At 35.1% G+C, this 16043-nt stretch overlaps 1 protein-coding gene across 3 annotated transcripts; it reads left to right on the top strand.

Moving 5' to 3' along the window:
* The first annotated feature begins 1377 nt into the window (after window positions 1-1377).
* On the top strand, window positions 1378-15934 carry LOC128986101 (kelch-like protein 18). 3 transcript variants are annotated; one of them, XM_054406243.1, is made up of 11 exons: window positions 1378-1464; window positions 1710-1875; window positions 6844-6974; window positions 7923-8063; window positions 9112-9310; window positions 9957-10117; window positions 11402-11538; window positions 11839-12061; window positions 12355-12571; window positions 12685-12854; window positions 13780-15934. In XM_054406243.1, exons 2-11 carry the CDS (start codon window positions 1735-1737, stop codon window positions 14000-14002), a joined length of 1743 nt encoding a protein of 580 aa, XP_054262218.1. In that variant the 5' UTR covers window positions 1378-1464; window positions 1710-1734; the 3' UTR covers window positions 14003-15934. The 3 variants fall into 3 exon arrangements, with proteins under 3 accessions (XP_054262218.1, XP_054262210.1, XP_054262228.1); XM_054406253.1 differs by having other exon boundaries at window positions 1421-1475; XM_054406235.1 differs by having other exon boundaries at window positions 1409-1875.
* Window positions 15935-16043: the final 109 nt, after the last annotated feature.

Below are 16043 nucleotides of genomic sequence, written 5' to 3'. Positions count from 1 at the left end.
GTTATTTTTCTGGAAAAGGCAATGCTTATTACTGTGTAGTTTTGAACCTTAAAATATGTTTATAATTTATTTTGGCAAATTAAAACTTATAACCTATAGTTTTTTAACAATACTAAAACATTCAAAATGTACAACTTCTGTTGTCTGAAGATTTAGTGAATTAGCAATGCGAATCTTACTTCATAACGCAATACCTTTTATTTTCCTGATCCAATAATTTGTTAAAGTTGTGTGAAAGAGAATTGTGTTCTTGTATTACTCATGGTATCAATTTTTTGATACCGCCAAATCTTTATTGGCCAAATCTCAATGAAGTTCTTTAATTCTGATATTGCAACATAGCTGATTGAAATAAATAAATCAAAGATATTCCTTGAAACTAGTAGTAAATAGAGTTTTACCTCCATAGTAAATTGTAGACATATAAATGTTTTTACAGTGGACTAAGACAGCTAGACAGCCACATTATTCATTTTCGAGCACAGGCAAATCAAGTAGTATATTTATATACAAGCATTATAACAAAAGGTGTGTAGGACATTTGATGAATAAATATTACTTATTTTCTAAAATAATTGGTCTATTTGATTGTATTATAGACCTACTGAATACCGGTAACTTATCGGTGAGCACTTTACGTTTCGGCGATAAATAATATAGAAAATATCTCTAAACAAATTTTGTCTTATCCTGTTAATAATCTTATATACTCAATATTGTGGTTTGCCCCTGAGCTGGTGAGAATTGGGAATCCTCACAGTGGTGAGCCAGTATGTACTCAATAGTCTGGTCTTGCTAAAGGAGAACCTTAGTGATTTTGTGATCCGTGGTGATAGGCGAGTATGGAATAAGAAGGGCCCATGACCTGGATATGCCTCGCTGCCGTTTGAGCCATACCTTAAGGAGATACCCCCGCTCGGCTATCAAAATCTACAACTCCCTTCCAAACCACCTAAGGAACCTCAACTGTACAGCGTTTAAGACCGAGCTGAAGAACTTGCTCACAAATAGGCCCCTGTAGTCTTGATGAGTTGTCAAATGATCCTTTGATGGCAGGTTGAGAAACAGACACGCTTAACACAGCCTAAGTGTTAAGTTTTATGGTATTTTGTAAAGCAAGTTTTGTATATAATAATTTTGTAAATATTAGCATAACGACGCAATCTATCCGATATACTTTGGTCAAAGATTAAGACAACAAGTATTCAAGTATTAAGTAAGTAAGTATTAACACTCTCTAATAATGCTAATACTCTACGGTCTCCAACAATCAGCACCTGGCTGTTTCCTGATTCTTGCTGACTGAAAACCTAAACTGAAAAGAAAAAGAAAAGAATTATTCTCATATGTTTCAATCGACATCGTCTGCACACTGCAGCTGCTGGCTCTGGCTCTGGCTGTGGTTGGTGTTGGTGTTGGTGTTATGGTGAATGGTGTCAAATTTGGTTGTTGCTGGGTCCACTGGTTTGAATTTTGTAAATTTACACTAGGATAGAAAAATTATTGTAAAATTAATATTGTAAAAACAATATGTAAAATTAAGAACTTAAGTCACTTTTAGTCTAGAAAGTTCACATAACGTTAGACAAAACGCAATGATTTTCAGGTCTGAACGAGGCACTTTACTTTAAGCCTACATTAAGTTATTAAATAAACTTAAAATAACAACAATGATAACTTTCCTATGTTAAGTTTGATCTATTATGTAGGAGGATTTTCCCACCATAATACAAAATGAAGCAATTTAACAATAAACCAATCACTCTTGAAACCGAAGAATGCATAATTTTTCAACAGTTAGATTTATTTTCAAGTGGTTTCCCTGTGATGGAAGAAATTAGAAGACAAGGAAAGCTTTGTGATGTAACTTTAAAAGTAAGTACAATGGAATATTATTAGTTAAATCTAAAACATTTAACACTCTAAAAGTTCTGTTCTGGGCTGTAGGCCTACCAGACCTTCAAATTTCAACGTGACACATTATGAGATCCGTTAGGTCTAAGAAATACTTACCGTTTGAAAATGAATTAAAGTAGGCTATTAATAGGTAGGTTTGGTCTAGTCAGGGACGAGGCTGAGCTTATCATCACAGCTGATTATAGACACAGACACTCCTGACACGACATGCGACCTGACCATTGTACTCTGACGACTCGTTTTCCACTGCCCGCCCCACCACCTTTAGACACACTTTGAAAAACGTAGAATCCCTGTCACTACTACAGTTATATTATTTTTTTAAATGAATTATGCCATGTAGTACATTATTTTTTCACATGGTTTGTTCTTGTAATTCCATTTAGATCATATTTTCACCTCGTCATATCTTCTGTTAAGTATTTATTTATTTAGATTTTGTATTTTGATAAAATAATGTTATGTTTGGACGCAACTACAGTCGACGCACAGGCCCGCTGCCCATGTCAGCTTATTCCTTATAAATATGTACGCTAATTCAAAGGTTAATTTATTTTATTCTTTTCTTTTAAATTCACTTAGCCTAGGTTTTTTCCCCCTTTAATGATTTGTATACAAATTCTGTAAATACTTTGTTGGAATAAAGAAATAATCCATTCATTCAATATTTTTTAGAAAATTAGTTTATTATAGCCTACCTACTTTCATAATTTTACTGTTTTGGTTGGTACAGTTCCACAGAAAACCTGTATTTTAATATATTATTGAATTAAATATCGATAAATCAATTTTTTATTTGGTTCAATATTAACTTAATATCACATTGAATTAACAAAAACAAAACGCATAAAAAAGCACAAAAAACATAACCTAGCCTATAGTTTGTTTATTTTATCCTACACACTTATATGCGACTAAAAAAAACTAAGTTAGGTCTTAATTTTTGAATCATCTTTAATGTGAATAGGCTACCTCTAGTTAAGTATAAGGTCAAGATAATTTTAAATCGATTTTCTAAAGGCAATTAAGCTTACCAAACCTTATTCTGGATTGTAGGGTTTTTGTTTACCCTAGCTTAATTTTTTTTATTAATTATATCTAATTTGCTCAGGGCCGTCGTGCGGTTTATTGGCTCCCGGGGCAGGATGTTGTCAGGTGCCCCCCCACCCAACACATTGAGTGATGCTAGCTCGTTATACAAAGTTGTGTGGCGGGTTGCGCCGCTATCTTGGTCCAATGCTCAACAACAGACACCTAATAAACAGATTGAATTACCTTACACAAATACTAGAGTCAGGAATCGGGGATTAAATTACTTTAATTTTTGATGAAAATCTTTTTAAATTGATGACAATCAATCCATACAATTAACGTAAGAAAATATTATTTATTTAATTTTTCTGCTGAGCTCCCGTTAACTTTTTGGATGTATTGGACACTAACATAATATTCACCTAAATAACTCGTAATCACTCATCAAACTAAGCTCAAATAGCTGAACTGAGAGAGACTGCCGTAAGAGAAAGGAGTGATTGGAGTAGGGGTGGTGGTGGGTGGGGGAGGGGCGACACGTCAAAACGTGCGTATTTGAAATCATTGACACTATCGTGAGTCATCTTCAGAGTACCAAGGTCGACTATCGGCCGGTTGGGTGAAATAAAAATAGAATATGGCAGCTACTCGTGTCTACAAAGCGACACTGAGACATTGCAATATTGATTTAGCCTATATTAAGACAATTAAGTTGGGGCGGGGCCTTCAAGTCCACAGTGGGGTTCATTATTCTAGGCTAGCCTATTATTACTAAACTAAAAGTAGTAGGCCTATACAAGTAAATCCAGCAAACTTACTCCATCCGTGCGTTGCTGCGCTAACAACATTATTTTTATGGTAATTTGTTCTTTACGATAAATAATAAAAATATATAGGGTGTACAGTGGTAATTAGGATCTCGGGGTAATTGGGATCAGGGGATGTAAAAATAAAAAATTTTATAAAAAAAATTAAAACCAAGTGATTTTAGAAAGCTTAAAACTTTCTCTTTCTATTTATATAATTGTTTGAAATGTAAAAAGTAGATATTTTTTATGAATTTTTGAAATTTGGCCTGTAAATCAACTTTTTTATCAATTTGATCGGCAATTTTTCTTTTTGTTCTAGATTACTGCCAGTTTTTTAAAAAGTTTAGGCCTAATGAGAAATGGAGTTTTTATGAACTTTTTACGGAGAATCTAAATTTGGAAACCAAGTTGCTCTAGGACTTAAGAAGAAAACGTTACAGCTGTGATCCCTTTTACCCCATGAATGAATAAATATAAATAAATGAATAAATGAAGAAAATGAATGAATATTGCATTATGGGGTAATTGGGATCACGGGTGTTGGGGCAATTGGAATCACCGTGATTCAATGCCTAAATCAATGCCTAAAAATATCAATTAGCCAAAAAAAGACTGAAAAACGTTTATTTTTATGTGGAAACTTCTTATTTAAGCTAAAGGTATGAATAAATGCTAGTAGGCCTATTTTATTTTAGTTAGGTATTTACACTATCTACAAAAAAAAAATCAAATTTAGGAAGTCCTGACAGACCGTACAAAAAAGTTCATAATTCAAAAACTAATTTAAGATAAAATAAAAATTTTAATTGTTCCAGAATGCTTATCAAATGTTGTATATCCCAATAGCCCCATATCTGATTGCATTGCATTATATGGATAGGAGCTGTGATCCCAATTACCCCAAGTGTGTGGGGCAATTGGAATCAAGGACAGAGGTTTTTTATGTAAGTTAGAGTTTATTTTAATAATCAGAAAAAATACTAAAGTATGAAGAAAGAGATTATTAATACTTGATTAAAATTTGAATGTTATTGAAGTATTCACTCAGATGTTGAGTGTGTCACTCAGGCCTAAAGTTGAATTATAGGCCTATGATTTTCTGATCCCTTTTACCCCTGTACACCCTACCAAAAACAAAAATAGAATATTTATTTTACTAAATTGCTTGTGGATAAACAATTTTTTTCTCCTATTTCATTAGGTGTATAAATATATAATTTTTTAGCTTTTTGGCTTTTTCGCTTCAATCAAGTATTGTGTAATTTTTTTAATTGTCAGTAACGTTCTGTTGTACAGCTTGGGTGCATTTAAGTTTTGCATTAATATTATTGGAGTTCCTTCTTTTAAAGATGGTAATGGGGTGGGTTAATGAAAAATTGGAAGGAATTTCAATACCTGAGATTAGCACGATTATTATTCACTTAATAATTTATGTTAGATTTTGTGGGTATAGAAGAAAAGATAAAAATATTAAGGCATTGCCATCCCTTTTATTTTGTTTATAATACTTTGATAGGTTTTTACTTTTTATGTTTACATATTTAATAGTGGAGAATTTAAACATTGTTGAGTGCACAGGTGTGCTGAGATTGGGGTTTAATATATTTGGACTTATCCAAAAGTAAAATAGTTTTCTGTGCTGCATTCTTTGGAAATAGTGTGGGACTATTTCAAATCATGACTAATACAGAATGTTTTGATTATTCAAACCTACAAAACAGTTGGTGAAAGTAAACATCTGCTTTTAAATTATATTTATTCGTAAACATTTTAGTTCCAAAAGTCTGACATTGGACCCCTTAAAACCCTCTGGGGCGGAGCCCTTTTGACGGATCTGCACCAAACTTCACACAAAAATACTTAATAATTCCTGAAAGTTTCATTACAATCTGTCAAGCGGTTTCGGAGTCCATAGGGTACACACATACATACATACATACTTCCTCTTTTATGATATAGATTTAATTTGGGAAAAGCTTTGCAAATATATAAAGTGATTAGTGTCAAATAATATGTAGGCATATTTGTTTAATAACTGCACATACAGTACAATGTAATATTTAAAATTCAGTTATACATAACTTTCCAAAATACTTTATGTAGCCTACATCTGTCTTATTTTTTTCAATTTTGTTGTATTACTTTAGCCTCGAGCAAAAATGATCTGATTTTTTATGAAATTTGGTACAAACGTGTAAACATACATTTATTTGAACGAGTTTGCAAACCAGCATAATCGGACAATGGGAACGGGGGTTTATGGGGGGTTTTATCGCGTAAAAATAGGTTTTTCCCATTTTTGACCCTAAAAACACAACATTTCACAATTCCTTTCAAAATCATTTTGTAGAGCTTAAAAAAATAAATAATTTAGTATATTGAAGCGTTATTATGCGCCTAATGGTTACGGAAAAAATTCCAAAAAATTGTAAATTTAATGTGTTTAATGTTATTCTTATGGAGAATAACATACAACTACAACTACAACATACAACTACTGTTGTAGTTTGCTTCTTGCTTGTTTATGAACATAGATTGATCAAATTTGGAAAATACATTCATTTCCTACTAAACTACAGTATTCACATTTTACAACAAAAAACACACTTATACACACCCTTTTTTTACCTTCCCTGTTGCAGCAAACCTAAGTTCTCGTTAAACTAATTCTATTTAAATAGGGAATAAATGTGTTATTTTTAAGGAGACATTTTAGTGTAAATCCAATCAGGCAAATGGAATTTCGCTAAGTCTGCGACATCAATAATAATAAACATCAATAGCCTACAAACGTAAAGAGATCATAACTCAATTCATTGTTTACATTGGTAAAAATAATATCATGGAAGCAATATATTAAACCGATATATTGATATTTAATCCGGTAATATATTCTTGATTTTTCTTTGTTTATACATTTTGTTGTTTACAATTTGCACATTTGTGGTTAAAGTGTGTTCCTTAATATGTTATGTGTATGTTTCTAATTTTTCTAGAAACCGTTGTGCATTCAACGATTTCCAACTCTTTTACTGTTAGAGGGCCCTGTTAATACATTGCTTATTGACTTTATATACTTTTCTAGGTTGAAGATCAGTCATTTAGTGGACATCGTATAATTTTGGCTGCAACAATACCATATTTTCATGCAATGTTTACTCATGATATGGTTGAAAGTAAACAAAGGGACATCACAATTCATGGAATTGATGCAGTGTAAGTATGTTAAAAATTAACCCTTTTGCCGCCACGGTCTGATATATCGGGCTGCGGCAGTTTTGCGAAACATGCCATGGTCTGATATTTTGCATGCTAAACATTTATTTATTTAATACTAGCAGAGTACGCGTCCTTCGTACAGGGTTGGCAAATAAGTATAAAATGCTTATTGCAGTTATACCCAATCTTTGCGTTTGCGATGTGAGAAAACACTGTTTGAGAAAATTTGCTTCATCAAATTTACGGTATGCGATAGTATTACACATATACCATAGCCATAATGTTCTACTACTTCACGTACACAATAGAGAAAGATAGACTATTAAAAATTCGTGAAATATCATAAATTATTCATGAAATTAAAAACATAAACATAACTGTAAACAATCCTACTTTGACAGTTCTCATTGTGTACCTATCACAGTTTTTTGTTGCTGCTTCAAATTAGCTGTTTTCATAAATAATGAAAAAAATAATAGTGCTGAACCCTGTTGGTTAATCTTATAAATTTTTAATGCTTTTGCATATCATAGAACCAACCCTTTTAGTTGAAACAGCTGGCTAAATTCTTTAATTCCCTTTAAATATGAATACTCATAAGGTTAACATGGGGAACTGCAGAGCCACTGGGGCGGAGCCCAAAAGGATTTTTGAGATATAAGAATATGCCTATATGTTAATCGGGAATGTGAGCTATCATCATGCCAAATTTCAGCCCAATCCGACCAGTATTTTTCGTGTTTACTTGTCACAAACATACATCCAAACTTTCTCATTTATAATATTAGTAGGACTAGCTGAAAAGTACAGTTACAGAAAATTAAAACTATTGATCCGATTAATTATTTATTTACAGTTAATAACTTATTGTTAAAATTGTATCTGCTGGTCATTACCTGAGTAGTATGATGACCTATAATCTAACAAGCTCAACTTACTTTCCAGAGCATTAGAAGCCCTTATAAACTTTGCCTACAGTGGAAGAGTGACCATCAACACTAACAATGTGCAGAGTCTCATGGTGGGTGCTTCGTTCTTGTCACTACCCAAAGTTAGAAACGCTTGTGCAGATTTCTTAAAAAAGAGGTAAGATACTAAGCTTTTATTTATCTATAGCTCATTGGTTTTTTTTAGTTATAGCGTTTTAAATCCTAATCTGCCCATAAGTTAATTTGAATTAAAAAAATATTTTGCCCAAAATAGTTTTTTTCAATAAAAGTCAGTAGGCCTATACAAATTTTTGTAACATTGTCATTTGTATTAATGTTAGTCTACTGATCACCAGGTGTGAGTTTTAATTTTACTCATATTACTTTAGAGTTTGGTACTAAGAGTACTATAGGTACTAGCCTATACTATCTACAGTACTATTTTAACAAACTAACAAAATAACCTTGTCCTGATCTTTTGTTTTGCTGATTTTACACAGTTGCCAAAAACTAATGCACCAACCCAAACAATCCTGAAATATAATAGTACTCACTCATACTTTGTCACTGTCACCAGGTACCACCTAAGTTGTCTAAGCCAGTAAGCCATTAATTTAGTGGGACAGGAACACCGTTCCTACTCTGCTTTTTCTAAAAATCCTAAATAGTAATACGCGATCCTTGACCGAGTCGGTGGTGAGCATTCCTACACTGGAAACTTGACAACAACACAACTGGTCTCATGGTGCTGAAGGTACGCTTTCCACGGGTCAGGAAACATTGTGCTAACTGTAGCTCTTGTGTGCTTGATGTAATGTGTTAACATTTGCTGCGGTTGCAAGAAAATGTTCAATTTTGTTCTATCCAACATAAGAGCCACAATATAGCATGCACTACGTTCCAGTGTTTGTGTTAGTAATTCAACTAAAAATACCTGTAGGGATAGCAGCTCTTGACAGATGTTAGCTGTTCCATCGTACTGCTAAATGCAGGAAACAAGCTAGGGCAAAAAACCTGGAAACTAAAGACATGTAAGTTAATCCTTAATAAAATATGTATTACGATTATATCGGACTGACAAGAAGTACTACTGATGTGAGAACGTCTATGAACGAAAGCTAACCTCACACGGAGCAAAGCAAGTTCGCATGTCGCACCCAGTGGTTACCCAAACCGCAACATTACCAGCCTCTTATATTTCACAGGTTCCACCCTCAGAATGTACTGGGCATCAGACAGTTTGCAGACACACTGGGATGTATGTTGCTAGTAGAATCAGCTGACAAGTATGTGCAGCAGTATTTTCACGATGTCAGTCTTTGTGAGGAATATCTCACTCTCAGTGCCACCGAGTTGCTAGATATTGTGAAACGGGATGAGCTACATGTCATATCTGAGGAGCAGGTAAACAGAAATTGATTGGGCCAACTGTTTACAGTACAACTGAACTTTGTTCACAAGTTTTTGTCAGTTGAAAATTGATTTTAAACTGACCCAATTAAAAGTTACAAATAGAAGGAACAGTCTATGAATAAAAATAAACAACTATTGAACTTTTATTTGTTAACAACCAAATTATACCCTTATATTACTAATTTGACAAAAAAATTTTACTCAGGCCAGAACCAAATATAGTAGAGGTGTACAAGCAGATGAGCCAAGCCTAGAGTATCAGCTGGAGTATCGAGCATTTAGTATGGAAATTGAGCTGTAGCCGAGCTTTTACTTTCACGAGACTATCTTTGTATGAAATTTCCAATTAGGCCTATCTTTTTTATTCCCGATCCCGATGTATTGTTTAAACATATATTTTACAGTATTTTGACTTTCTAATGTTGCACCGCAACCCCTAACCTCAATAACTAAGCGACCTCCATGTTATCCCAGATTCTCGGTAACCCAAATAGTCTGGTACCCAACAACCTTGGTTAATCAGGAGTATTGTACTATAATTTCTTCAATAGTCTTTTAAAGTAAAAAAAAAAAAAAAAAAAAACTATCAGCAGAACTTTGAAGTCAATTTTACAATTAAAGAAGAATTGATGTTTAGGTATTTGAGGCCATCATGAGGTGGGTGAAGAAGAGCCCAGAGATCCGCCGCAGTGACTTGCCGCAGCTATTGTCTGCGGTGAGACTGCCGTTGCTGCGGCCTCACTACTTGGCAGACAGTGTGGCTACTGAGGAGCTGGTCCGCACATCTCACGAGTGCAGGTTTGCAACAAATTAGGACTAAATTTTATATTTATTTTGAATCCTAGCGTTGTAAAGAATTAAGGTAACGGACCTCTATGTATTCCTTTACGTAAAGTAAATAAAGATACGTCTTATAACACTTAAAACATATATTTACGCTTTACTGTTACTCACAAGACGGTAAATATACAAAAGATGGAAAGTGGTGATCGATTTCGATTGGACACTCCAATCTTCATCAGACCCAATAGGCGAAATGAGTTTCAAATAACACAAATAACACTGAATATTCCTTTAATAACACTGACTCAAAACTAACTTGAATTGCCATGATGTCCAACAGAATATAGACCTCTTAATAACAATAGGTGTACAATGTGTATAACAATAGGTTGATTGAAACCTCAATGTATTAAATGGTAACCAAAAAAATTCACCTTTTGTTTACTGTTTAGTGAGTTTATCATGCAACCCTGTTCAATAGTTATACAACCCTGAAACTTAAAACTACAATCTGTTATAGAGTATTAAGTTTTACTCCTCTGTATATATTTAAGTAGATCTCTTTCATACAGCTCAGTAAAGTTACACAAGTGTAACCAATACTGCAGTCAATAGTCAACCTGATTCAATTTTCACGGCTGAAACATACATCAAGTCAGTAGCTGTTCGATCGTTGATCAGAAATACCATTCATTTTTATGAGTATTCCTGGATAACAGTTTTACTACACTTTCAGATAGTTGGTTAAAATGTTGTTAGGTACTTTACATTTGATAGTTGTTAGGTTATACAAATTATAGAACATCTAACCTAGGTGAGCTGGTGACAATCGGTAGCGCGACAGAATTTGGATCCATGACAGCGGTGTTGTGGTTTCCAATCCTGATACACCACTACATTTTCTCAGTACAGTTCAATTTCTTGTTTGTATGGGCTTACGCCTTGCTTTGCTGGTTAAGTTCCACGCGCGGCTGTGAGGCCTATGTGGACGGGCATGATATGCAAACTTATAATAGACAAACAACCTCCTATAAAGACAAATAACAATTAAAAAAAAAATAAAAATTAAAAGAAATATCAATTAAAGAGACTTCTTTAGTCCCTTCAGACTTGTGATATAGGATCAAAGAACAGGTGCATATTTATCTATTAACAAACGTGTGAAGATATTTATTGGTAGAGGCGAGCTTTGCAGTTCACATTCAAAATTCAAAACGTTATATTCCTAAAATATGAATTTAACATAACCAAAAGATATTGGTTTTCACTTGATGACAAAACAGTTTGCTTGCACCACAGAGATCTGCTAGATGAAGCCAAGGATTATCATCTGATGCCAGAAAGAAGGCCACTTCTTCAGAGTTTCCGCACACGACCACGATGCTGTAACTACATCATGGGACATATATTTGCTGTTGGAGGACTCACTAAAAATGGTACATTGGATTTGAAACTTTAAATTTTGATATTGATCTATTGTAAAATACTTTACTCTATTGGGATCACAAAAATTAGAAGGATTTAAAATTATAAAGGTAAAGGAAAGAGGCAAAACCCTTTTTGTATAGTATTGTTAAGTACAATTTAGATTTAAATTATCAGCAACACATAATTAGGCCCTAATATAATTATTTAAATTATTTTGTTAACTGGTTATTATTATTTATATCGAAATATAGTTTTATGAATATAGTTTATGGGAATTGTTGGTTATAAAGCCTGTAACCGTACTGTAGGTGACTCACTGAGCACTGTGGAAGTGTTTGATCCCATCGTTGGGCGGTGGCAGATGGCAGAGGCTATGAGCATGTTGCGCAGTAGAGTTGGTGTTGCAGTCATGAAAAACCGTCTGTACGCTTTTGGTGGATACAATGGCTCCGAGCGACTCTCTACGGTTGAGGTTTTTGATCCAGACAAACGAGTGTGGAGACAGGTGTCACCCATGAACTGCAAAAGGAGGTAATTTTTTGGTTTGTAGTTTTAATTAAATGATTGCTTGCTTGAAACATTACTTAAAAACTGCTCTGCCTGTGCTTCACAACGGGATGAGAATGCAAAGGATGTGGTTCTTTAAATTGGTTGTAAAAACTGTTACACACCCATCATTGATTATAGAGGCAAATCCTAAATGTACTAATCTGCTAACTACCTAATAGTCTTTGAGTGGTTGTCAGTTCCAAAATCCAGAAAAGCACCAAGGAAAAATGGTTTGACCATACACCTGACAAATAGGCCTACTGTTGTGTTCGCAGTGCTGTGGGTGCCGCTGCTCTAAACGATCGACTGTATGTGTGTGGCGGCTATGACGGAGTGTCATCCCTCAACACAGTAGAGTGCTACCAACCTGACACTGACACATGGACCACCATCAACAGCATGCTGAAACATCGTAGTGCTGGCGGTGTCATAGGCTTCCAGGGCTACGTCTACGCTCTCGGTGGCCACGATGGATTATCCATCTTTGACTCGGTGAGTTTTCCCTGATAGTTAATAGTATTATTACTATGATTAAATTTTATACTAAATCTCGCAGAGTTGCTACACTTAAGTCTGCTATGATAGTTCAAAGATATTGTGTGCAGGTTGAGAGGTATGACCCTACAACTGGACAGTGGACATCAGTGACCCCCATGTTGACCAAGCGATGTCGCCTCGGAGTAGCTACTCTCAATGACAAATTATACGTCTGTGGCGGCTATGATGGAGCCACATTCCTCCAATCTGTTGAGATGTATGATCCGATATCTGACAAGTAAGTTCATATTCTAAAAATTTACCAGCTTATTACCTCAACCGTTTGTTAATTTTTCATTTGTCCCCTAACAACTAAAACAATAACCAAGTTTGAGCTAATCATAATATTTCCAATGTACAGGGTAAACAATGAAAAATAACTTGTATTGCCCTGATGGTAAGTTATTTATACAACAGTATTATACCCATGGTGTTAAAACATTATTTTGGGCATATGACGAGGTCATAGGAATCACAGTCTGGAAGTCCAATTTGCGACACACAAACATCGTTTACGGCGAAGGCTTTGGGACTGACTGAACCGGATCGTACTAGATCAAAATTGGTATAATTGTTTTCCGTAGATTCTAGCTTTCTCATGATGTCTGTCTGACATTTTTTATTTTTGTGCTGATCATATTGACAAGACTCTCCCAATCGTAACACCCCCCTCCACCGCACGATGCCGTACGCTTCCGAATCATACCGGCGCATCAGCATAGCCCAACTGTTGTGGTAAATTGTTGGTTCTATCACTGTGACTGTTAAAACGTATCGTTTGTAGGTTCAATTTGAATTAAACATAATTATTAAACTGTTATAACCTAGCCAAACTTGCTGATAATGAAAAACTCGAATGAAGGTTTACTAATCGAAAAAATAGTTCTTTTCTAAAAATAAAATTATAAATGTCTTAAATTCAATTTTATAATTTTTTTATTATAAAATTAAACTTTCATAACCTAACCAAACCAACCAAACTTGCTTATATGAAAAAAAAATGTTGTCCAAAATTTAGTGCAGTTAGTGACAAAACAGATTTTTGCTGTACTCAACTTTGATATATACATGTATACATATTTGGAACATGTAGCATACTTAATTGAACAATGCCCAATCTGTGATGGAGGATTCATCAATGGTATTTCTGTTGTCTGTTGCAGATGGAAGTACGTGGCCCCGATGAATGTGATGCGCAGTAGGGTGGCGCTAGTAGCGAACATGGGCAAGTTGTGGGCCATTGGAGGCTACGATGGAGTGTCCAACCTCAGCACTGTTGAGGCCTATGACCCCTCCACTGACTCATGGTCCTTTGTGGCGACCATGTGTGCTCACGAGGGCGGGGTCGGTGTCGGGGTCATCCCCATCTGTAACTCCTTTGACTGAACCCCTCAATCCCTCATCTCACTTCCACAAAAACCCAAGACTCGTTTAAAAATTCTGACTTGTCTTATTTTCTTAGATTTATTGAGTGTCTAACATAGTTATGCTGGGGACAACCTCAACAAAAACAAATCCAGCTCAGCAAGAAAAAGGCAAAATAACATTCCATTTGTGAGGGGGCCAAGCTAACTATGTTTAATTCCTAACTTTATTGACACTATATCTTTTGAATATTTTCCACTGTCTTATTTTACTGAAGAATCTCAATAAAACAAATCTTACGGATCTGTCAAATTTTATGTATTGCTAATATGAAGACAAAGGAGCGAGCTGGCGTAGTGGTTAGATCGCGGGACTTCAGTCCCTGAGGTCCCGGGTTCGATCCCCGCCAAGTCACCAATGGATTTTATCTAAGTGATAATGCCGCAACCCCTAGGTCTAGCCTGAAGTAATGTGAAAAACAGTCCCAAACTCGTGCCTAGCGTCCTAGGACAAAAAAAAAAAAAAAAAAAAAAAATTGAAGACAAAAGTTTAAACAATTTGCTTGTCAAGAGTTATTAGCTTTTAAAAGTACAGTAGAACCCCTCATATCAGACCATGACAGGATTGGGCCATGGTGGCAACGGCCAAAAGGTTGGATATTCGGAGGAGCATATCTTGCGGTCTCAGCGACACAAATAATCATCTTCTGAGACCGTGGAAACACCTTTGAGCATATCTTGGCGACACCAGTAATCGTCTCGGGCAACCACATGAATACATGCTAGCATGTCTTGCACTCTCAGTGACACCAGTAATGGTCTCCTTGGACCACGGCAAAACCAGTTAGCATGTCTTACAGTCTCGGTGACACATGTAATCATCTCCCTTAATCACGGCAACACCCGTGAACATGTCTTGCAGTCTCGGACAGACAATAATTTTAATTTGTAACCTTGATTATGGCAACACTTGAGAACACATCTTAAAGACAGCAGTGAGTTTGCCCTTTTAGGTGACACTCGTGATTGACCTCTCGGTTAACGGAACACACTCAGACAGGAAACAAGGGTCGGACACTGGTTCGGAAATCCTGAGGAGTCAGTTATGCCAAGGTTGGATTTGAGGGGTTCTACTGTAAAACAGAACCTCGCTTATCTGGGGTAATGAAGGTAACTGGGACAACAGACTGGTGAAAACCATAGCTACCACAAATCATGAAAATAATCACTTTTAGATAAAACAGTCTATGTAAGCGAGACCATTGAGGCAAGGATTTTGTGATCAGGAAAAACTTTAATTCTGTAGTAAAATTATTGGCTAGTTTTGGATTGAATCCACCTCCAGATAATCAAGGTCTGGAGTACTTGTTCTGTACATCAAATGGTTGATATTTTATATTATAATGTTTACTATTTGAATCCAAACTAATCAAACCATCTAAATTAACCAATACACTGAGATAAATTGTTTGCAATTGGCCAGAACACTATTTACCAGGTGATAACATCACAACCTACCAGTGATAATTGATTGTGAAATCTCATGCTGCCACTATATAGGTCACTAAAATTCTGTAAGAGTAACTATGAATCTCTAATGAAACCTTTTGAAGACAAATGATTGAAACACAAGGCGTTTTTAAATAATTGTTAAATATTTTCAAATAATAGTATGTACTGTTACTTTATGAGAAGCAGCAAGTGCTCTTATCATTAATTTATGTATAATGTATGATTAAGGCTAGGATTATACTAGGACGCTGGCATCCGGGATGCTGGCGTCCGAGAGGCTAGCGTCCCACCTCGAGCCGAAAAATGACGTGATTTGTGTTGGGATGCTAGCCTCTCGGACTGCCATTTTATTTCAATGTTTAGTCACTTTTTGTTTATATCTATTTAAATAACATTAGGTTTAACGAGTACCAAGGTTTGATGCTTTAAGAGGGCTAATAAAGTGTGTTTTTAGTAAAATACTGTATTATTAGCTTAGTATCAATCAAATCGTCCAAGTTTAATCAAAATATATCCATACACAAGCAAATTCCAACACATAACAACATTTT

Source organism: Macrosteles quadrilineatus, unplaced genomic scaffold (assembly GCF_028750875.1).
Source record: "Macrosteles quadrilineatus isolate MER2022 unplaced genomic scaffold, UCM_ALF_1.0 Scaffold_1__1_contigs__length_201487025, whole genome shotgun sequence".
NCBI classification, from domain to species: domain Eukaryota; kingdom Metazoa; phylum Arthropoda; class Insecta; order Hemiptera; family Cicadellidae; genus Macrosteles; species Macrosteles quadrilineatus.
Note: the sequence above shows the minus strand (reverse complement) of the source record. Positions and strands in the feature narration are given on the sequence as shown.